General features: G+C 36.7%; 1 protein-coding gene and 2 long non-coding RNA genes across 3 annotated transcripts; 1 reads left to right on the top strand and 2 right to left on the bottom strand.

Moving 5' to 3' along the window:
• Window positions 1-3557: 3557 nt before the first annotated feature.
• Window positions 3558-5105, bottom strand: LOC112800683 (zinc finger BED domain-containing protein RICESLEEPER 2-like). Its single transcript, XM_072237982.1, has 2 exons — window positions 3917-5105; window positions 3558-3811 (listed from the first exon to the last, which is right to left on the bottom strand). The coding sequence occupies exons 1-2, from the start codon at window positions 5103-5105 to the stop codon at window positions 3759-3761; spliced, it is 1242 nt and encodes a 413-aa protein (XP_072094083.1). The 3' UTR covers window positions 3558-3758.
• Window positions 5106-12313: 7208 nt separating this feature from the next.
• Window positions 12314-12929, bottom strand: LOC112800688 (uncharacterized). Its single transcript, XR_003201461.2, has 2 exons — window positions 12814-12929; window positions 12314-12611 (listed from the first exon to the last, which is right to left on the bottom strand). It is a non-coding gene; the product is annotated as an uncharacterized lncRNA (long non-coding RNA).
• A 7744-nt stretch (window positions 12930-20673) lies between these two features.
• LOC112800689 (uncharacterized) lies at window positions 20674-23471 on the top strand. Its single transcript, XR_003201462.3, has 2 exons — window positions 20674-20990; window positions 22239-23471. It is a non-coding gene; the product is annotated as an uncharacterized lncRNA (long non-coding RNA).
• Window positions 23472-23801: the final 330 nt, after the last annotated feature.

The raw sequence follows: 23801 nt of genomic DNA, 5'->3' as shown, positions 1-23801 counted from the left end.
ACATGATTTGATATATTATCCTGAATTTCTTGGATTCGATTTTAATGTTCCGCGCGCTACGAGGACGATTTGTATTTCCGACGAACCGTGTAGCTTCGGAGGTATATGTTGAGAGTTTGATATCGCCTTATTTATTATGATGCATTCTGTTGATACTTGCTGCCAAGGTTTTTCGAAGAATCTGCACATTTTTGCTTGTAGGTTTGTGAGAATTACTAAAAGCAACGTCACTGGTATGCTTGTTTGATTTAGCCTTGAAGAAATTATATTACTTTGTCATGGTTATTAACTTATACTCTATTATTATATGGGGTATCCCATAGAGTCCAAAATCTGTTAACCAATTCTGTTAGTGTGAGTATATAGATAGATAGAGTCCCTTATGACTTAGCTTTTGTATTCATCTTCAATTGATCTATGAAATCATAGATGATATTCAGTCATTACAATATGTTTAATTTCTAATGTATTTTTGATAATTTAACAATATGTTTTACAACTTTAAACCTTAGTCTAAAATAAAATGGAAAGACATTAAAGAGAGAAAAATGATCACAAAAGGAGAGTTACACTTAGTATGTGTAAGAAGAGGGATATAGTTTGACCAAAAGCTATCCATAGCTATGGATTCAATAGCTTACATATTAAGAGAGCAATAGAACATTTCTGGCCCTATCTCCAACCATGTAACTGAAACACCCAAAATATGATTAGCAGAAAACTATAAGACTTAATACACAACTAACTTTATGAATATTTGCCCAAAAGGTTACCCAAAATAATGTTATCCTAAACTATCATACATAGTGCGTTTATCTTGACATTTTTGACATGTCATATTTGTATGAGGTTAACCAAATAACAAAAGCTGTCATGATCGCATAATAATGAAGCATATCCTGTGTGGATTGATGCCTTGATCACTTTTGCACCAGCTAGTGTGGCTGCATATATTCTCCAACTCTAACCGGATCCATGCGGATCTAAGAGTGATGAGTTTGGAAAACTCTAAATTAACATTTGTGATGACTAAACATTATTAATTTAATTAACTATAAAATATTAATTCATATGGGCTGATTAAATTAATTTTTACAAATACAGGTTTTTTTTGGGCCGAAAGATGTTTGCTAGCCCAAGACACATTCAGCAGTTATATAAAGTTTTATCAATCACTATGGCTGAATTGATTATCATGATACATGGGTCAGGATGAATTTTGTTGTTGCAAGCCCAAATCAAAATCTATAGCCGTGTTGAATGTTTCCTACTTTATTGGGGCTGAATTATTATTATCGGCCAAGTTGATATATTATTGTTACAAGCTCAAGACTTTGGTAGTTGCCCCAATGCATGATCCGAAAAATAATCCATCAGGAAAGCAAATGTTATCATTTGCCTTGTGTCTTCCAACGGATCCCATTCTTTTTCTTAGGATGGATTTCAAATTTAATTTGCTAGCATTGGAAACATGAGAGAGATTATCATTGATATGATTGATGGCATTGAAAGCTACACGCTTCTCAGGGAAGTAAAAATAACTTTTACCAATTAATTTGTTTAACTTATTTAATTGCTTACCTTCCAAGTTGTTTCTTCTCTCTCATCTCTCTCTTCCTTTCGGACAATACCTAGGAAACCATGGAAGCAAAAATGAGCTACCAAAGGAAAAGAAAAGCAAGTCTAAAGACCATCATGATGATGGCAAGAAAACATAAAAAATATAAAGTATGCTGTGGCTTAGATCTTCAACCATGAATGGTAAGATATGGTGACAAGATCTTGGCTTCTTCATACCAAAAAAGGTAGAAGGAGATTCGGCCAGCAAGGAGGAGATCCTTGGTGGGATGGCTTATCTCTGATTCTGCTCAACTACCACAGAAAGTAGCTAGTGTGGCGAAGTGATGGAAGAGGCAGAGATTGGAGCAGATGAAGCCATCATCATCATGAAGCATCAAGGGCCAGAAATCCATCTTGGAGAGTAAGCCATGGATGGAGCGCTCAGATTGATGAAGTCTGATGACCAAGGAAGAACTAGAGGTATATGCATGTTGGGTTTTGCATGGATTACCCCTTCTCTCTCTTTGGCCGAACCGGTTATATGTGAAGGAAAAGAAGTTAAGCTTGGTTTTGTTTCAACTGTGAAGGCTTCTCCTCTTTATAAAAGGGGTGAACAGTCATGGTTTGATTCAAGGAAAAAGAGTGAGAGTGCAAGGCATAGAATTCTCAGAGCTACCTAAGCTAACAGATTTTCTTCTCCTTCAATGTATTCTGTTTTGTATTTTTCTGTTTAATTTTATCATGTCTTGAGTCTCATGGAAAAAGGCAAACAGTGAGGTTTGTATGAAAAAGCCATAGAGCGGAAAAAGGCAGAGAGTGCAAAATTAAAAGAAAAAGCCATAGATGTCCTTAGAGTTCATTTGTTCATCTATGTTGTGTTTCATGATTCTGTGGGAATCCCCTTGTAAGTTGGGTTAGCACTTTACAGTTTGTAATCAGAATGATTATAGTAAAATTCCATCATTATTGTGATGGAGACTGGATGTAGGCTGCACTACACTTAGCAGCTGAACCAGGATATATCTGGGTGTAATTTTCTTTCTCTTTTACTCTATTTCTGTTTCTACTGCACAGGAGCCAAAACAAAAAATATCTCGTGCCAAGTGACAAGACAAAAAGAAAAGTCTCGTGGCTAGGGACGAGACAAAAATAAAAAAGTCTCCTCAAAGACCAGAAAGTGTAATAAAAAAGGGGCTAAGATTCAACCCCCCTTCTCTTAGCCACTGAAAACCATCAATTGGTATCAGAGCTTGGTCTCAAAGAGATCAAGCTTTGCAGCTTGGAGAAAGGATCCACATGGCAGAAAGCAGTGGCACAAATCTGGTGTCCTACAATCTTACAGAAGGACAGTCAAGCAACAGACTGCTTCTTTTCAATAGGAAAAACTATACCTATTGGAAGGAGAGAATGAAGATCTTTGTACAAGCAGTAGACTATAGGCTTTGGAAGATCATCCTAGAAGGCCCTCAATTTCCAACCAACACAAGTGCTGAAGGAGTAGTCACACTTAAACTAGAAGCTAGCTGGACCGAGGAAGATAGAAAGAAGGTTGAGCTAAATGCTAAAGCTGTAAATCTGCTCAACTGTGCTATCAGCTTCGAGGAATACCGACGGGTGTCACGATGCACAACAGCAAAAAAAATTTGGGACAAACTGCAAATCACTCATGAGGAAACCACCATTGTAAAGAAGACTCGGATAGACATGTTAAACAGAGAGTATGAAATGTTTGCAATGAAGGAAGAAAAATCTATTGATGAACTGTTCGAATGGTTCAACACCATCATTGTTGGCTTGGATTAGGGGTGTAATCGGTTTCAGTTTGGTTCGGTTTTGGACCAAAAACAAACCGAACCGACTTGATCGGTTGAACGTTAATATCAACCATTCGGTTGACTACTTTCTGGACAACCGAACCGAACCGAACCGAACCAACAGCGGTTTGGTTCGGTCGGTTTTTTCAGTTTTTTTATACCTAATAAATAGAATTTAAAATATCATAAAATAAAGTTTAAAACCTTCAATAAACCAGAATAACAAGAGTATATCACATCCAAATCCAGTACAAATTCAACTTAATTAAATATAAAACAAAGGCAATTAAAAATGTCTAGCAAAACAACAAAAATAAACACACTTTAAACCACAACAGTCACTTTAAAACAAATAAAAACCAAACAGCCAATCAACCACCATGCTTAATCTGAATCCACACCAGACTCATCCTCATCTTCTCCGGTTGGTGCAATTTCTACAAAAATAAAACAAGAAAATCAATATAGATTATAAATATAATATAGATTATAGATTATATGCATAAACCATGAAAGGAACTACAAATTTCTTTTTTGCATACCTAATTCAAGTTTCTCAAACTCTTCAATAAGCTCCTCAAAATCAGTTGTCATTGGAGAAGCACGAAGCCAATTTTGTGTGCATATCAATGCCTCAACTGTCTTTGGAGTTAAATAACTCCTATAGTTGTTAAGCACTCTTCCACCAGTGCTAAAAGCTGATTCTGAAGCAACAGTTGAGACCGGCATTGCTAAGACATCTCTAACTATTTGGGATAAGATAGGATACTTGCTAGAATTTACCTTCCACCAATTCAATATGTCAAAAGTATTTTGATCACCAGGCTTCTCTAAACCATCCATCAAATACAAATCCACCTCATTCTTGTTGATGATCTCATGAAAATGCACCTCCTTAAAAAAATCACCAGCCATGTCGCCATCAGGTACTCCCACATCTGATGCACCATCCATTGTTGTTGAAGTAAAAGATCTTCCCCCATTATTTGCATTCATATAGCATTCAAACATCTTGGAGAAGGTTTCTTTCACTTTTGCACCCAAAAAATCAGCATCATCCTTATCATATAGCTTTTCAAAGCTAAAGTTGACAAACTTCAACTTGTATCTAGGATCAAGAATCACAGCAACAAAAATCATCATGTTGATATTTTTAATGTTACCCCAGTACTTGTCATACTTAAGCTTCATCCTCTCAGCCATACTCCCAAGTAATGGATCTCGACTACCACAAGAAGCTTTGAACACACGCAAAATCTTACAAAACTCATGAAAATATTGAGAAGAAGTCACAAGCAAACTACCAGACACACTCTTTGTAACATCATGAAAAATTTTCAAGAATTCCATAAAGTGTTTTGCATTGTCCCAATCAATATTCCTCGGAATACCACCTTGCATTAGAGCATATTCTGTATCTCTCTCCCCTAGCCTCTTGAACGCCTTTTGAAACTTCAAACCACTTTCAAGCATGGTGTATGTAGAGTTCCATCTAGTGGGAACATCGAGTTGGACAGTACACTTGTCTTGTATCCTAGCTTCCTTAATGAAATTTTTGAACCTATTCATACGACTAGGGGAAGCACGCACATATCTAATAGCATTTCTTATCTTGCTAATAGATTCATGCATCTCTTTCAATCCATCATTAACAACAAGATTAAGAATATGTGCACAACACCTAACATGCAAATGCTCTCCTTTCAAAGGATGTAAATTCCAATCCTCCATTCTAGTTCTTACGTAAGATATTGCAGTATCATTAGAACTAGCGTTATCAACAGTAATTGTGAACACTCTAGATATCCCCCACCCCAAAAGACATCTCTCAATCTTTCTACCAATTGTTTCTCCCTTGTGGTTTTTAATAAGACAAAAATTAATAATCCTCTTTTGCAATTTCCAATCATGATCAATGTAATGAGCAGTGAGACACATATAATTCAGATTTTGCACAGAAGTCTAACAATCAGTAGTTAAACAAACAGATTGATTCGGTTGCTTGAACACAGTTTTCAACCTATTCTTCTCACTAATATAGAGATTCCAACAGTCCTTAGCAACAGTAATCCTTCCCGGAAGTGGAAATCTAGGTTGCACAATACTCATATAGAATCTAAATCCCTCCCCCTCAACAAACTTGAATGGTAGCTCATCAACAATTATCATCCTAGCAAGGGCTTTTCTACACATTTCAGCATCAAAAGTAACTGCAGTAAATACCCCTTCACCCTCTTTTTTTTGTTGGAAGGTAAGGATTGTTTGACTAGGGTCACCCGACTCCCTAGGAAATTTTTTACATTGGTTCAACAAATGATAACGCATATTAGTTGTACCATTTCTATGAGAGTCACATGCATATGATGCACCACACCAATTACATTTAGCCCTAGGATGTGATGGCTTGGACTTAGGATCCCTTGTAAAGTGTTCCCAAGTCAAAGATCTAGGTCTAGAAGGTTTTCTGTTACCTTCATTAGCTTCATCCTTGCTATCCTCTTCATCAGTTTCCACAGTGCTTGGAGATGGATTTGTTGGAGTTGCTCCCGGAGTTGCACCCACATTAGTTGAATGAACCTTCCTCTTCTTTGATCTAGGATGGGGCGGGGGTTTGGTAAGCACGCCGCTGTCCATTGAAGAACGTACCGCGGACTTAACAATTTCACCCCCAATGAGAGGCGTCCGCTCACTGGGCACCTCATTGCTTGTTGGCTGCATATATATATAAACAGAACAATGAAAAATTAAGGTTTTTAATTCATGAATAGCACCAAAAGTATTGTTTCCAGCAACAAAATAAGCATCATTAACAGCTCTAACAGTCCACCAAAACAAGCATCATTAACAGCTCAAACAGTCCACCAAAACAAGCATCATTAACAGCTCAAACAGTCCACCAAAACAAGCATCATTTAATACTCACCAACTGCCATATAATCAACAGAATTTAAATTCATTAACAGCTCTAACAGTCCACCAAAACAAGCATCATTAACAGCTCAAATAGTCCACCAAAACAAGCATCATTTAATACTCACCAACTGCCATATAATCAACAGAATTTAAATTCATTAACAGCTCAAACAGTCCACCAAAACAAGCATCTTAAAAATTTAAGGAATAAAAGGTGAAGGAAGTAAATGAGGTCAATCATCATATGGGACAGGTATTCCTGTAAGCATTGATTGCATGCCAAGAACATGTTTCATAAAATGGCACCAAAGAGAAATAGGAACAAATTTTTAACATCCTTTTCAACAATTCCAAGTAGCAATATGAAATAATATGCAATTTCACTTTCAAAACCATGACAGATAAAAAACAACTTTCAAAACCATAATAGATAAAAAACAAGGCAAATACAATGAAAATTATGGACAAATAAAATAAGCTGTAGTCGGGTAGAACAACCAGCTTTGAAAGTTTTAGAGAAATCATAAGGAACTATATTCCCATCTTTAATGATCAAATAACAGCCAAATAACTTCAGCGTAAACAAGCTCTTTGATTATTAACATAAATATTTTTACATTTTAATCAATGTAAGGATGTTGAAAAGACCAAAGGAACCAGTAACACTTCACCCAATTTAATTTGTGTTCAAAGTGTTTCAACAATCATATATAAAAGGGCTTCAAAGTTACTACTTTTCTGTTCATATATTTGATAGAATACACAATATTCTTGCAATATAGAAATGGATTCTACTATCTTTATTCAACCACATAGTCATGCAAAAAGTAAATTCTTTATCACCAACTACAAAAAGTAAAAACAGATACCAAGATCAGATTGCATAGTAACAAAGAATTTTCTTGGAATTGAAGTTCATAGAACAGATTCTATGCAGTTTGTCCCAAACAAAATATATAATAGACCTTCTATCAAAATTGGGAATGAGTGAAGCTAGTCCAATGCCTATCTCAATGATTTCATCCCTAAAATTACTATCAACTGCCACTTTTAGCCAGTTCATGCATAATCCACTAAAGCTGAATTCTAAAGCTTGACAGTTGGTGAAGCAGAGATCACATGGGTTTAGAATCTACTTCAAAAATTAAACATCAAACTTCATATTACCTCACAAGTAATGTATTCAATGAATGTCTCTATTTTTCATCCAGGAAAAAAATTAAAATAAAAAATAAAGCGATGCATTATCCTGTGAGTTCTTAATGCAGCCAATACAAACAGAATTTCTAGCTACATAATTTCTAAAAAACATAACCACAAAGGCACAAACAGAATTTCTCAAAATCATAACTACAAACAGAATTTGTAAAAACAATTGTTCAGGTTAAATCAAGCACAATATCACTAAACAGAATCTCTAACAATAATTGTTCAGAATTTCTAACCTCCGAAGAAGACATTCTGGAGTTGCTTTCTGCAGGAGATGGCTTGGTGACAGGAGGGCTGCTCGGCGCTCGATTTGGATTGCGACGGCCACTGGAGTCTTGCTTGGCGACTGGACTGCTGCTCGGTGACAGGACTGCTTCTCGGTGAATGGATTGCGCCTCGGCGACGGTGACCCAGCGAGGTAGCGACGGCAACCCAGCGACGGTGACCCTGCGAGGCAACCCTGCGACGGCGATGACTGAAGACAAGAAGAGAGGAAGAGAAGCTAGGGTTCTCCTTCAGGGTCTCCTTCTCTCGAGCATGGTGGAATCGAAGGTGGAACTGTGGAAGTGTGGAACCGTGGAAGAGAAGAACAGAGGAAGAAAGCTAGGGCTCCGGATTCATTCGCGTAAAAGAGAGGAAGAAGGCTAGGGTTGTGTGTGAAGTTGCCCTTTTATACCTAGGTTAAAGGGTAACTTAGTAAAAACACACCATTGAACCTTCATTTTTCGGTTCGGTCCGGTTCGGTTCGGTTTCTGCCGAGTCAACCAAAAACCGAACCGAACCGATCGGTTTGCTTCGAAAAAAACAAAAAAAAAACCGATTTTTTCGGTTTTCTAATCGGTTGTTGTAAAATTCGGTTCGGTTCTGCGATAATTTTCGGTCCGGTTCGGTAATTTACACCCCTAGCTTGGATGCTATAGGAATAACACATTCTGATTCTGTGCTTGTGAGAAAAATGTTGAGATGTCTCACTAAAGAGTGGAAAACAAAAGCTTTATTTATTTCTGAGAGCAGTAGTCTTGATTCCATGACTTTTGATGATCTGAGAGGAAACCTTCTTGCTTTTGAAAATACTTATTTAAAAAAGGATTCAAAAAAGAAAGGAATTGCTTTTTCTTCTGTGACTAACCCTCTGGATGATAAATCCCGTGATAACTCCTCTGAAAATGAATTTGTGTTGTTTGCCAAAAAATTTAGGAAAATGGTGAAGTTCAAAGGCAAAGGCGGCAGCTCAAGGAAAGTGAAGAAAGGCCTTAGCAAAGTAACTTATTACAACTGCAAAGAAATGGGGCACTTCAAATCTGATTGTCCCAAGTTAATGAAGGAGGAGAAGCAAAAAAGGGAGAAGAAGAAGGGTCTGATGGAATCATGGGAAGACTTGGAAAATGAGTCAGAAAGTGATGAAGAATCTGAGACCAAGTCACAGCCTAGTCTCATGGCAAATCATATAGATCAAGTATTCTTTCAAAACCCTAACACTGAAGACCTTCATCTTATGATAGATCACCTCTCTGAAAAAATAAGATGCTTTCTTCTTGATAATCAAGATCTTGAACAACAAATTACCATCCTTAAAGCTAAAAATAATTTTCTCAAAGAAAAGCTAAGGGAGGCCAAAACTGCTTGTGATCTTGTGAAAGAAAATAAGCAGTTGAAAGCTCAACTTAGAAGTTGCGAAAGTGATCATTCGGTAGTTGCATATGTAAACTGTTTTAAGAAAAATGAAGAGTTGCTGAAAAAGGTTAAAAGTCTTGAAAATGACTTAGCCAAATTTACTCAAAGTTCTGAAAATTTAAATAAAATATTGGCTAGTCAAAAAATACTCTTTGATAAAGCGGGTTTGGGGTTTTATAAATCTGATAAGAAACCTTCTTTTAAAGATAGAGCTTCTTCATCCAATGACACAAGGTTTCAAGATCCCACCTACTTTAACAAAACAACAACCCCAAGGTTTTGTAGGCTATGCAACCGAAATGGTCATTTTCCCGTTCAGTGTTTCTTTCGTGAAAGAATGATTGGTGATAAAGTTTACAAAGTTGTTTTTGATTACAATGATTTGGGACATAGGAGATGGTTTAACGTGAAAGGATCCAAGAAGATTTGGATACCTAAGGTCACTTGAGCTCATTTTTGTAGGTATACCTAGCATCCAAGAGGAAGGAAAATACATTGTACATGGACAGCGGATGCTCTAGGCATATGACCGGAAAGACAACCTTCTTCATAAAGCTTGATGAATATGATGGAGGACTTGTCACTTTCGGTGATGATGGTAAAGAAAAGATAGTGGCCGTTGGAAAAGTTGGTAAAAGCTTTTCATCTTGTATAAATGATGTTCTTCTTGTAAATGGTTTGAAACATAATTTACTTAGTGTAAGCCAATTGTGTGACTTAGGTTTTGAAGTTATTTTTAGAAAGTTTGTGTGTTTGGTTGTTTGTGAAAAAACTAGGGATATTCTTTTTGAAGCTAAAAGATGCAACAATGTGTATGGATTAACTCTTGAGGACTTGAAGGAACAAAATGTAACATGTTTTACTTCTCTTGAATCTGAAAAATGGCTATGGCATAGAAAGTTGGGTCATGCTAGCATGTACCAAATTTCTAAGCTAGTAAAGAAAAATTCTGGTTAGAGGAATTCCTAAAATCAAATTTGATAATGATCTTACTTGTGATGCTTGTCAATTAGGCAAACAAGTGAAATCCTCTTTTAAACCAAAAGATGAAATTTCAACCCAAAGGCCATTAGAAATGTTACACATTGATCTTTTTGGTCCAACAAGAACTCAAAGTCTAGGAGGTAAACACTATGGTTTGGTAGTGGTAGATGATTACTCTAGATTTGGTTGGGTACTTTTTCTTGCTCATAAAAATGATGCTTTCCATGCTTTCTCAACTCTTTTCAAGAAAATTCAAAATGAAAAAGATTTAAAAGTGGCCCATTTGAGAAGTGATCACAGAAAAGAATTTGAAAATCAACACTTTGAAAAATTCTGTGATGACTTTGGAATTACTCATAATTTTTCATGTCCTAGAACACCTCAACAAAATGGGGTTGTTGAAAGAAGGAATAGAAGCCTTCAAGAAATAACTAGGGCTATGTTATGTGAGAATGAGGTTCCTAAATTTCTTTGGGGTGAAGCTGTAAATACAGCATGCTATATTTTGAATATGACAATAATTAGAAAAGGGTTAAAAAGAACTCCTTATGAGCTATGGAAAGGAACCCCTCCAAATCTTAAGTACTTTCATGTTTTTGGATGCAAATGTTTTGTGCTTAACAACAAAGAAAATCTTGGCAAGTTTGATCCAAAATCTTATGAAGGAATGTTTGTTGGATACTCTACCACTAGCAAGGCCTATAGGATTTATCTCAAAGATCATAGAACCATAGAGGAATCCATACATGTTACTTTCTGTGATTCTAATTTAATTCCCAGTATTGTGATAGATAATGATTCAGATTGTGAAGAAGTTGGAACAAGCAAAGAAAATCCCAAGTCTGCCCAAAATGAAGAATCTGCCAGTCCAGTTTTATCTCGTCAGAATGGAGGAGATATTTCCATTTTGTCTCCTGAGCCAGCAAGAGAAACTGAAATAGTGAGGCCCACAGAAGCTCATCAAAGCTCAACACCTTAAAGGAAGCCTAGAGAATGGAAGTCTATGAGGGGTTATCCTCATGACTTTATCATTGGAGATCCCTCTCAAGGTGTAACAACAAGATCCTCAACCAAAAGACAATCCGAACCAAGCCATCTTGCACTCTTGTCACAAATGGAGCCCAACAATGTCAAACAAGCTCTTGAAGATCCATCATGGGTGAAAGCCATGCAAGAGGAGCTTGCTCAATTTGACAAGAATGAGGTTTGGACACTAGTACCTCATCCGGATGGTAAGAAAGTTACGGGTACTAAGTGGGTTTTTAAAAATAAACTTGGTGAGGATGGAAAAGTTGTTCGTAACAAGGCTAGATTAGTAGTCCAAGGTTACGATCAAGAAGAGGGTATAGATTTTGATGAGTCTTTTGCTCCAGTGGCTAGAATGGAAGCAATTAGATTGCTTCTTGTCTATGCTGCCCATAAGGGTTTCAAAATATTTCAAATGGATGTTAAATGTGCTTTCCTTAATGGCTTTATTGATAGAGAAGTGTATGTGGCTCAACCCCCCGGTTTCGAACATAAAGATTTTCCAAATCATGTTTTTAAATTATCAAAGGCCCTTTATGGCCTTAGGCAAGCTCCAAGAGCTTGGTATGAAAGGCTTAGTGCCTTCTTATTAGAAAATAAATTTCAAAGGGGTACCACGGATAGGGTTGGGCATGGTTTGGATTTTTATAAATCCAAACTGGATCCATTTCAGAACTAGTTTTATGGTTCATGAAACCAAACCAGAACTGGATTGAAGAGAGAAACCGGTTCTAAACCGGTTTGGAAAAACAAAAACCGGTTTTAAACCGGTTTTAGAATTTAAATCCGGTTTTACATATAAAACCGGTTTTAAATCCAATTTTACATATAAAACCGGTTTTTAATCCAGCTTTACATATAAAACCGGTTTTAAATCCATTTTTTTAAAATCCAAATCTAAAATCCAGTTTTTTTAAAAAATCCAAATCTAAAATCCGATTTTTTTTTATAAAATCCAGTTTTAAAACCAGATTTTTTAACCAAAAATTTAGTTTTAAAACCAATTTTTGAAAATCCAGTTTTAAAATTGGTTTCTTTAAACAAAATCCAATTTTAAAACTAGTTTTTAAAAATTCAATTTTCAAACCAGATATTTTAACAAAAAATCCACTTTTAAAACCCGTTTTTAGAAATTCAATTTTCAAACCATAATTTTTTTAAAAGTAAAATTAATACTAAAGTCATTTTAAAGTGTATAGGTTCATTACAACTAGAATTTGGTTCTTTATAAATCTAATGACAATAGCTAATCTATATAACATTTAATCATTCTCAAGACATCAAAAGAATACCACTAAAAAATCTCTCTAAAATCTCTCTAAATCATCCTCAGGTGCCCAACTACTGCTTCCAGTGCCTTAAGCACCTTCAAGACTTCTCCCTGCAGCTCTACAATCCTTTCATCGGCCGCAGCATAAAATGGCACCTCATCTATCATGAAAATGATTTGGCATCAGAAACATTCCAATCTTTTAACCAAAAGTGTATTTAAAAAAGAATGCTCATTTCGTTAGGTACATAAAAATGAGAACAGGAATCTAAACTTAAGTCAAATTGGACTCTGCACAAAAATTAGGCTCAAGAAAAGAGCATCGACCAACACAAATCTGATTGAACATAGAATTCAGCACACCTTAATAATCCAAAATCACTAGTTGCTGTTAAAATACAGGGAAAATCATAGGTTCATTATGTAAAATTACAGGAGAGAATGCTGTCTCTGGATCTTCCTTCCCTGATATAAGTACCGACATTTAATCCAAAGAAACAGCAGCCAATAAAACTTCAGCACGATTCATAAACTAATGCATGTTCATATATCTCGCAAGACAGTAGCAGTGTTTAAATAAAAAATTCATATAAATTGAGAGTTATGTACTCAAGAATCTACTGCTGCAGAATCAGAATTCAGTTTCTTTCTGCACAAGGCACCATTTTTCAAAAGGGGAAGCGTTTTTATAACTCATAAATTTCTTTAGGGATATGCAGCCTAGTATATCTAATCTAATCATGCAATTAAACATAGGTTCAGCACTTCCCTAAACAACAATAACATGAAATAAAACTAAGATTCATTCAGAGGCCCAGATTGGCAGTAGTAAATCTAACAATTTTCGGTTTTTACTGCCTAATTCTGCAGAAAAAGCTTTGGTGTATTTTATTGATTCTCAACTATCCTTAAGCTTAATCTCAGCCCCAAGTGTTTGATTAGCATTCAATCATCACAATATAAAATCACATATTCAGAAGATCAATTAAACATTTGCCATAACATAATCAAGCACAAATCCAGCAACACAAACTCAACCAATACAGCTTCATAAAATCATACTTGCATCCCTTCCCCAGTAAACAAACAATGAACTTTGATGTGTTGTATCCTCAGAAATAAACCATTAGCAAAGTGAAATATCCTATGCTTTAACAGTATGCTAGAACTAAAAACCTGGTGCAATGTCTCAACAACAGAGTAGCATGATGAATGAACAGGAACAAAATTCAAAGCTAATTAAAAAATTTAAACACAAGGCAAGGCAAATACCTGGTGCTTGGTGAGCCTCTGCGAATGGCTCTGGTCTTCTTACTTCTTAGGGTGGAGATCAAGAGCTTGACGTGTACTTCTTCTTCTTATAAACTTCCCTCAAGATAGCCTTCTACTTCTGAGAAATCACCGTCAACACTTGACCAAAGGACAACCACACAACCTTGCTGCAAAAAAAAACCCCAAAATAAAAATGGCATTAACACAAACACTTGATATGCATAATAGCATAAGCAATCAAACCTTGTTCAGTTTTTCAAATTGATGGAATGGAACAAAACAGAAAAGAACATGGAAGCACCTTTGGCAATTTCAACTATATAATCACAAATGTAGTAAATCCCTATCTACCACTCAATTCCTTTTCTCAGATGATAGATTCACTCTGTGGTTCTTCTCTGTTGCTTCACAACATTTCAATCTACCAAATTAATTACTTAATGGTAAACCTATCTAACCTTGAGGGTACCCAGAGAATGGAGAAGAACAGAGCTGGGTCACGGCGAGAAAAGGTGGACGGCGCCTTGAGGGTACCCAGAGAACAGAGAAGAACAGAGCTGGGTCACGGCGAGAAAAGGCGGACGGCGGAACCGCGGATGGCGGAACAGAGCAGTGGTGCGACGCGCTTGTGGTGGTGGTGGCAGCTACGAAACTGCAGTGTCAGTTGCCTGCTCCGGTGCGGCGGTGCCAGCTGCAGGCGAAGGAGAAAAGGATTCGTGACGGTGCTCTGAATCTGGATTTTTTGAGAATCAAAAGTTTAGAATTAGGGTTTTGTGAGATTTGGATTTTAATCTGGATTTTAATGGTTTGGTTTGGATTTGGTTTAAAATCCAAATTTTGGATTTTTTTGCCCACCCCTAACCACGGACACAACTTTATTCATTAAAGCATCTAATGATGATATACTTCTAGTTCAAGTTTATGTGGATGATATTGTGTTTGGATCAGCCAATTAGTCCTTGTGTGAAGAGTTTGGAAAACTCATGACTAGTGAGTTTGAGATGAGTTTAATGGGAGAGCTAACTTTCTTTCTTGGCCTCCAAATTAAACAAACTCCTAGTGGTACCTTTATTCACCAAGGAAAGTATGGTAAAGAATTAATCAAGAAATTTGGCCTAGAAAATTCCAAACCAATGGGAACTCCAATGCATCCAAACACTAAGCTTGAAAAAGATGATAATGGAAAAGATGTGGATGAAACAAGGTATAGAGGTATGATATGATCACTCATGTATCTTACATCCTCTAGACCGGACATTGTTCAAAGTATGGGTGTATGCTCAAGGTTTCAATCTCACCCAAAGAAATCCCATCTTTCGGCCATTAAGCGCATCATTAGATATATTAATGGAACTAGTGATTATGGCTTATGGTATCCAAAATCTGATGATTTTTGTGCAGTAGGATTTTGTGATGCAGATTATGCGGGAGATAGAGTGGATAGAAGGAGCACCTTTGGCATGTGTTGCTTCCTTGGAAGCTCACTCAACATGTGGTCAAGCAAAAAACAAGCCACAATAGCTCTATCCACAGCTGAAGCTAAATACATATCCACTTCTGCATGTTGTTCACAATTAATTTGGTTAAAAACGCAGTTGGAAGATTACAAATTAAAGATCAATAGTATACAATTATTTTGTGATAACATGAGTGCTATAAATATTTCAAAAAAATCCTGTCTTGCACTCAAGAACAAAGCACATTGAGATCAAATACATTTTATTAGAGAACATGTGCAAAAGAGTACTATTGATATTCAATTTGTAAAATTTGAAGATAAACTTGCTGACACTTTTACAAAACCCCTTTGTGAAGACAGATTCTGTTCATTAAGAAAAAGCTTGGGAATGATTGATCTTGTTTCTGTTGAAAATTTGTAAAATTTTGATTCTGTTCAGTTTTGTCTCGTAGGAATGGACGAGATAAAAATAAAAGCATGTTGGAGAGGCTGTGATCAAGGGGGAGGCTGCACAGAACTTATTTTTCATGGGTCCCACAAAATCTCTTTGACCCCACCATGACCGTTTTGTTAGTTTCTCATTTTTTGAAAATCAAAATCTTTTTGTGGTCTTATCAAATCTAGTTGAAAGAGGCATAGTGTCAAATCAAATCTTTCCTTTCAACTAATCCCTTGTTTTAAGGAAACCACTTTTTCAAATTCTTGGAAATCCCCTGGTTATTAACCGTGCTCTTAATGGTTATTAACCTCCTTCACCTTCTCTCTCCAATCGACATTTAATGCTTCCTATCTTCCCTCCTCCCTCACTCCATTCGGTTCCTACCAAACCTCTTCATATTCCACTCCTCCATTCTTACTACCATGAAAAAGAAAACCGCCCATAGGAAAAGCGAATGAATTCTTCTCCCTCAAAAACCGTCCACACCCAATTTCATACTCATATACACATTCATTTCACCACATCATCATCACCCTTACCTCCCTCCAAACATACAGACACCATGAGAAGAAAAGTCATAGCCAAGAAAACTTTTTCAAGAAGGAAGAAGGGAAAGGAACCTGAGGAAGAAGAAGAGGAATCACAAACTTCCTCCATTCCATCACCACCGCATTCACCACCCAAGAAGGCTACTCATGGAAAGAATACTCAGAAGACAGACGGTTTTGCACTGCACGACACCACCGAACCTGCCAACTTGGAATCCATTGAATTCAAGAACAAGGTCAGCAAAACACATTCCCACTATGACCCTGCCAGATTCAACTCCTGCGCTTCATTTGAATTCCACAAAGATGTTCTAGAAAGGCGTCATCTCTGTCAAACCTACATTGTCAACCTTGACAATCTCTCCAATAAAGGAATAAATGTGTCTCCTCTGTTTGAATTGCTTCAGTGGACTCCATTTCTTCACATTCAAAAACCGGTTTACCCTGGTTTAGTCCGACAATTCTATGCCAACATGAGACTCATTGATGGCACCATCCACTCATATGTGAAGAAAGTTCATATCACTCTTGACACTGCCACCATTGGCACGGCCTTGGGATATAAAGAAGAAGGGCCGAGAGCTTACATGGCCGAAAGGTGGGACTCACAAGTCGGCGTCACCTATAAAGTTGTTCTTCAACACATATGTGAGAATCTTTCAGGCTTGGATGGCACTACCGTTACCCATAAATCCCTTGGTCCCGTCAATTCGCTACTACACAGGATCATCACCCACATCTTGACTCTTCAAAGCGGCTCTCACAATAGAGTAACATATTCTGACTCTCTCATCTTATTTGCACTTGTTACCTCTACTCCTATTTCTTTCGGTTATCTTATGATCTGCCATATGTGGGACTCGGTAAGAAGCACCAAAAAGGCAAATCTGCCTTATGGTATGTTATTAACCAGTATTGAATTTTTTAAAGTTGACCTTTTGAATGAGACAGTAGAAAACAAAGTGTCAATGGTCAAAGGTGGTGGAGCTGTTAAAGGAACCAAGAGCAAGAAATCCATGGCTTTGGAGAGTGACTATGAGAGCAGACCTGAGTCATCCAAAACCACCGAGTCCATCAAAGAAATTCTTACTAAATTTTCATCTATGTCAAAATTCATGGTCCAATCTCACAAGGCGGCATGCAAACTGGCATATGAAAGTGAAAGAGCTTGGATGAGATGCGAGGACAGGGTCAGTTTGATGTTAGAAAATTTGGAGAAGGATCTGGGAGATGAAAGTGAAGACGGGGTTGAGGAATCTGACCTTCATCTATCTGATGATTAATTCTCTGTTTAGTTTTAGGATATTGGCTTAAGTAGGCTCAATCTGATATTATGTTTTGTTGGGTTTGATACTTTTTGCTACTTTGTGATACTCTGTGATACTTTGTTATATTTTGCATATTATGTTTCATGTGTCAAACTCTTTTTGCAGGTGCCCCTTTGATGACAAAAGGGAGAAAAAGTGATGAAAATTGAAATTATAAAAATAGGGGATAAAATCCTTGTGGATGGATTTATGATCACCCCTGTTATACATTGTGATGCATTTGTTTTTTAGTATTGTGCCTGCTGATGTTTGATTAGAAATATGTATCTGTGGAGGCAATTGATTTACCTTGATGAATATGCTTTGAATTAGGAATATACTTTTGATGTATCCTGGTAAATATGCTTGCTGAATACTTTATCTTTAAGCAGTTCCTTTAAGCATTAATCTGGAAATCAAATCTTTGATAGTTGCTGTGATTGAAATAATCAGGTCACGATTAAAGTGTTTTCCTACTATAACTGTGTTGCTTTGATTTGTTAATTGAAAATGTTTTTAAAACAGCAACTTATTTTTCAAAAATATTTTGGTTGGTTATTTTGTGTGATTGAGCAGAAAATCAATTTATGATATCAAATGAGTTTTGATTATCAATCCAAATCTGCTCATAAATCAAGCATTTAACATCATGTAATAAATATGCTAAATAACATAGTTACTTGAGGCTTGATTAAAATGTTACAGGTTAGTGCTTCCCTTGGTAAAATGGCATATATTAAGGGGGAGCCTTGTGACAATTTGAAAGGGGGAGAAATTCAAAAAAATTCAAAGGGAGTATTCTTTACTCAATCTTAAATTTCTTTCCATTTCAATTTTAATAATGTTTATCATCAAGGGGGAGATTGATGAGTTTGGAAAACTCTAAATTAACATTTGTGATGACTAAACATTATTAATTTAATTAATTGCAAAAATATTAATTCATATGGGCTGATTAAATTAATTTTTGCAAATACAGGTTTTGCTTGGGCCGAAAGATGTTTGCTAGCCCAAGACACATTCAGCAGTGATATAAAGTTTTATCAATCACTATGGCTGAATTGATTATCATGATACATGGGCCAGGATGAATTTTGTTGTTGCAAGCCCAAATCAAAATCTATAGCCGTGTTGAATGTTTCCTACTTTATTGGGGCTGAATTATTATTATGGGCCAAGTTGATATATTATTGTTACAAGCCCAAGACTTTGGTAGTTGCCCCAATGCATGATTCGAAAATTAATCCATCAGGAAAGCAAATGTTATTATTTGCCTTGTGTCTTCCAACGGATCCCATTCCTTTTCTTAGGATGGATTTCAAATTTAATTTGCTAGCATTGGAAACATAAGAGAGATTATCATTGATATGATTGATGGCATTAAAAGCTACACGCTTCTCAGGGAAGTAAAAGCAACTTTTACCAATTAATTTGTTTAACTCGTTTAATTGCTTACCTTCCAAGTTGTTTCTTCTCTCTCATCTCTCTCTTTCTTTCGGACAATATCCAGGAAACCATGGAAGCAAAAATGAGCTACCAAAGGAAAAGAAAAGCAAGTCTAAAGACCATCATGATGATGGCAAGAAAACATAAAAAATATAAAGTATGCTGTGGCTGAGATCTTCAACCATGAATGGTAAGATATGGTGACAAGATCTTGGCTTTTTTATACCAAAAAAGGTAGAAGGAGATTCGGCCAGCAAAGAGGAGATCCTTGGTGGGATGGCTTGTCTCTGATTCTGCTCAACCACCACAGAAAGTAGCTAGTGTGGCGAAGTGATGGAAGAGGCAGAGATTGGAGCAGATGAAGCCATCATCATCATGAAGCATCAAGGGCCAGAAATCCATCTTGGAGAGCAAGCCATGGATGGAGCGCTCAGATTGATGAAGTCTGAAGACCAAGGAAGAACTAGAGGTATTTGCATGTTAGGTTTTGCATGGATTACCCCTTCTCTCTCTTTGGCCGAACCGGTTATGTGTGAAGGAAAAGAAGTTAAGCTTGGTATTTGTTTTAACTGTGAAGGCTTCTCCTCTCTATAAAAGGGGTAAACAGTCACGGTTTGATTCAAGGAGAAAGAGTGAGAGTGCAAGGCACAAAATTCTCAGAGCTACCTAAGCTAACAGATTTTTTTCTCCTTCAATGTATTCTGTTTTGTATTTTTCTGTTTAATTTTGTCATGTCTTGAGTCTCATAGAAAAAGGCAAACAGTGAGGTTTTTATGAAAAAGCCATAGAGCGAAAAAAGGCAGAGAGTGCAAAATTAAAAGAAAAAGCCATAGATGTCCTTAGAGTTCCTTTGTTCATCTATGTTGTGTTTCATGATTCTGTGGGAATCCCCTTGTAAGTTGGGTTAGCACTTTACAGTTTGTAATCAGAATGATTATAGTGAAATTCCATCATTGTTGTGATGGAGACTGGATGTAGGCTGCACTGCACTTAGCAGCTGAACTAGGATATATCTGGGTGTAATTTTCTCTCTCTTATACTCCATTTCTGTTTCTACTGCACAGGAGCCAAAACCAAAAATATCTCGTGCCAAGTGACGAGACAAAAAGAAAAGTCTCGTGGCTAGGGACGAGACAAAAATAAAAAAAGTCTCCTCAAAGACCAAAAAGTGTAATAAAAAAAGGGGCTAGGATTCAACCCCCTTCTCTTAGCCACTGAAAACCATCAAAGAAAAATTGCATTAAATAATTAAGCAACTCGTAGATGCTGATTACATGCTTCAGATGAATGATGAATCCATGTTTAAAATTTTGGGCTCACTCCATAGAACATTATAGAGGAATCCAGCTATCAGAAAGAGTGAGCATTGCGGGCTTCAAATTTGGGGATTAGGGTTTTAAGTTGAATTGAAGGACCAAATTGATTCGGGAGAGTTTACTCTGCCACATCAGCTAGCCGTTGTAATGCCCACGTGTCACGAAGGCTGCCAACTCAGCTTTCCAGTAGCGCTAGGTGGCCAAAAATTGTCAGAAGGACAAGTTTGAGTCCCAGAGTGCAACTTCAGGGACGAATATGGAAAACTTTTAACTTCAGGGACTACTATGAGGCTCGAATGCAACTTCAAGGACTACATTGAGGCTTAACTCTTAAAAAAACAAAAAATCAAAATTGTTCTTCATTCGGATTAAACATAGTAAAAAACAAAAAACTAAAATTATTCTTTATTTGGGTTCAGAAACCTCTCGTTCACGACTCTGAAGGTTTCAGTATTCTTTATCTTCTTCTCTCCTCTTCCTATCCTCTCTCTCTGTCTCTCTCTGCTCGATCTCTCTCATCTGTCTCAATGTGTGTCGCACGCAAGATCTCTCCCTCTCTCCTCTCTTGTCTCGCAATCAAGATCATCGCCGGCGACAGAAGCACTTGTCGGATCGTCGTCGCTCGTTGTCTTCTGGTTTTAAGTAATCACTGTCGCGAGTCGTCATGGATCGTGGACCGTTGTAGGGTCGTCACTTGCTTCGTCGCTCGCCCTCTTCTGGGGTCGGGTCCTCTTCGTCACCCAATCGCCCTTGGTAAGTCCATGCATCATCACTTCCCCTGTTCTCCCTTTCCCAGATTCCCTTCTCCCTGTATTTTGAGATGATGTTGAATTGGTAATCAATTAATTTGTTAGTGATTGAATCTTGAATTTGTTGTTGTATTTCTGAATAATCATCGAGTTTAATTTTTTTTCTTTGCTAAAAATCATCAGAGTTGAATTTGTTACTGATTATCAGGGTTGTTGACTGATTATTTGATCTTTGCCTAGCTTGTTGAATGATTATTTGATCTTTCTCAAGTTTTCGTATAAGTTTTCGTATAAGTTCTGTTTTGCTCTCTCTGTTTATGTTTTGTTTCTCATGTCAATGAAACTTGAAGCTATTGTCATCTGATCTACTGATTAGGATTACGGTGAATAGATAACAAACTTTACAATATGTGTTCTATGTGAAATAGTTTGCATATGAAATACTTTATCCCACTGTTACCTTCAATGGAGTTGGTTCTGTGTTTTTCTTTTGTTTCTGGACCTATCAGCCCTGTTATTGTTACTTGTTCTTGCTTGCTATGCTCCCTTTACTTTTGATCATAACTTTATATCTATAGGGGAAATAATGCGACTTTGTGATTTTTGTGCTAATTCATGTGATGTTCAGCTTGATTGGATTGTTAACATTGCTGAGAAATACAAAAGGAAGAAGTGTGGGATTTTGGAATCTAAAAATCATTTTGGAACTTCCTTAGATAATGAATTGTTAATTTTACTCAATATTATGATTGGGAGTTTGGTGTGATTTCATGGACTGGGGCTTCTAACTTCATTTAGATTCTTCTGTTGGCTTATTCCAATGTTCTAGTTATGAAAACAGAAGCAAAATCTAAGTAGAGTGATTCTGATGTATATATTTTATAAATGAAAAGGTTCATAACAATATGTTTTGCAATACTTTGTGACTTGCTACCCTTTTTTTCCTAAAAGAAAAAAGTCATCTCTTAAATTTCTTAGACCAGAAAATTGGTTTTAATTTGATTATGAATCGATTTTATATAATCCAATCCATGCATAGCCTTTTATTGATCATTGCGTTGGTGTTCTTGCTGCCTCTGCTATAAGTTGAATTTTGCAAAATGTTATTGTGTTTTGGCTGCTAATTTTTGTTGATGCTCAATTCCTATAAACCTGTACTTGCTCTAAACTATTTTTAGTTGAACTGTCGTTGTTCTTCTGCATCACTTTTTATTTGTTTTCTCTTCCTGTTAAATTCTTACTTTCCTTACAGGCTACTAATGTTAGACCTTAAATGAACTGGGGAACCTGTGGAAGATTATTTTGAAGAAGATTATTCAATGATTTGTCACCGAAAATTGCTCTCTGCCACTACAAATCTTTGCAAACTCACCCACAGTCTCTTTGGCTCTCGCTCCTTCATTTCCCCGGTACCTTTTGAGCAAAAGTTAATATCTTATAGCTCTATAACTGCATTCACTTCGGTTCAGAGAATTGCAGGTTTCTGCAAAGATTTGAACTTTGTTGAGCAGCTTAGTTCAATCAGATGCTACTGCCATAATGCTGGTGGGCATAAGGAATGGACTGAGGAAATTGAGTACTTGGATGATCGGGTAGTATTCTTTACAAGGGTAAGGGTATAAGGTCCGTGGAGCCTGGGATTGATGATCATGTGGTGGTGGTTGAGGTCAAGAAGCCCTTTGTAAATGCTGCAGCTATGGCAAAAATAGTTGATGTTGTGAAGAGGTGGAAATGGAGGCCAGAGTTGGAGACACAATTGGACAAGCTCCAGTTTGTGCCTAACATGACTCACATTGTTCAATCCTTGAAGATCATTAGTGATAGTGATGCATGTTTGAGTTTGTTTAGGTGGGTGAAGCGGCAACCTTGGTATTCATCTAGTGATGAGTGTTATGTTATCTTGTTTGATTCTCTTAACCAGCGTAGGGACTTTGATGGAATACAATCATTGTTTGATGAGATGGTTGGTGATTCTACCAGTACTGGAGCTTCCTTGTCTATTTCATGTAATTGGGTGATTCAATATTTGGCCAATGCTGAGAAGTTGGAGGTCTCATTTTGCTGCTTTAAGAAGATATAGGAGGCCGGTGGTGAGATTGACACCGAAACATACAATTCCCTTATTAATTTGTTTTTGGGTAAATGTTTACCTTATAAAGCATTTGAGATATACGAGAGCATGGAAAAGGCCAGCAGTTCATGGAAAGTTTAAGCATGGGAAATTTAAGCATGCCAAATTCGGCAAGCGTTGGAAGTATGGGATGTTCAAGCGATGGAAGTGATATTGTGGCCAATATGGTGTATGGTCATGACTCATGAGGGTTGTATTCTGGGATGAATAATGTTTACTATTAGCAACTTAGTTTTTGTTGCAATGCATGCAATGAAATAGTTTAACACTATTTTGTCAATTGTTTTTGTTTTGCCTTTTGTGATTATTTTTTTATTCCTGTATATATGTATATAAGAAAGCCATCTTCCTTGATGAGTTTGTCTTGTTTTCTTATGATTTTTTCGATTTTCCCCTCTACAACTGGTTCATGTTTGATCGAGCAGTTCAGTAAATTTTACTAATAACCCTTCAAAGTCAAACACTGTTTACCTTTAACGCAATTTAACATGAATTTGGTGTATCTTTGCATTCAAAATGAAACACTTTTCACGGGTTATTCTGTTCGCATAAGTTAACATGAAAACTTATATTTAGATGTCAATCTACATTATCTTAATTTGTGTTATGACTGTTATTAATTTATATAATTTTTTGGTCATGTGCATTATATGGGTTCCTCATTTTAATAATTTAGTACATTCT

Source organism: Arachis hypogaea, chromosome 5, assembly GCF_003086295.3.
Source record: "Arachis hypogaea cultivar Tifrunner chromosome 5, arahy.Tifrunner.gnm2.J5K5, whole genome shotgun sequence".
Taxonomy (NCBI): Eukaryota; Viridiplantae; Streptophyta; class Magnoliopsida; order Fabales; family Fabaceae; genus Arachis; species Arachis hypogaea.
Note: the sequence above shows the minus strand (reverse complement) of the source record. Positions and strands in the feature narration are given on the sequence as shown.

What these genes read in the sequence shown, in the direction of transcription:
- LOC112800683 (XM_072237982.1), bottom strand. Translation starts at nt 5,105, where the DNA reads ATGGAGGATTGGAATTTACATCCTTTGAAAGGAGAGCATTTGCATGTT. An exon ending in GTTTGAGAAACTTGAATTAG is followed by an intron (nt 3,812 to 3,916) that starts GTATGCAAAAAA and finishes TTATTTTTGTAG; the next exon opens with AAATTGCACCAACCGGAGAA.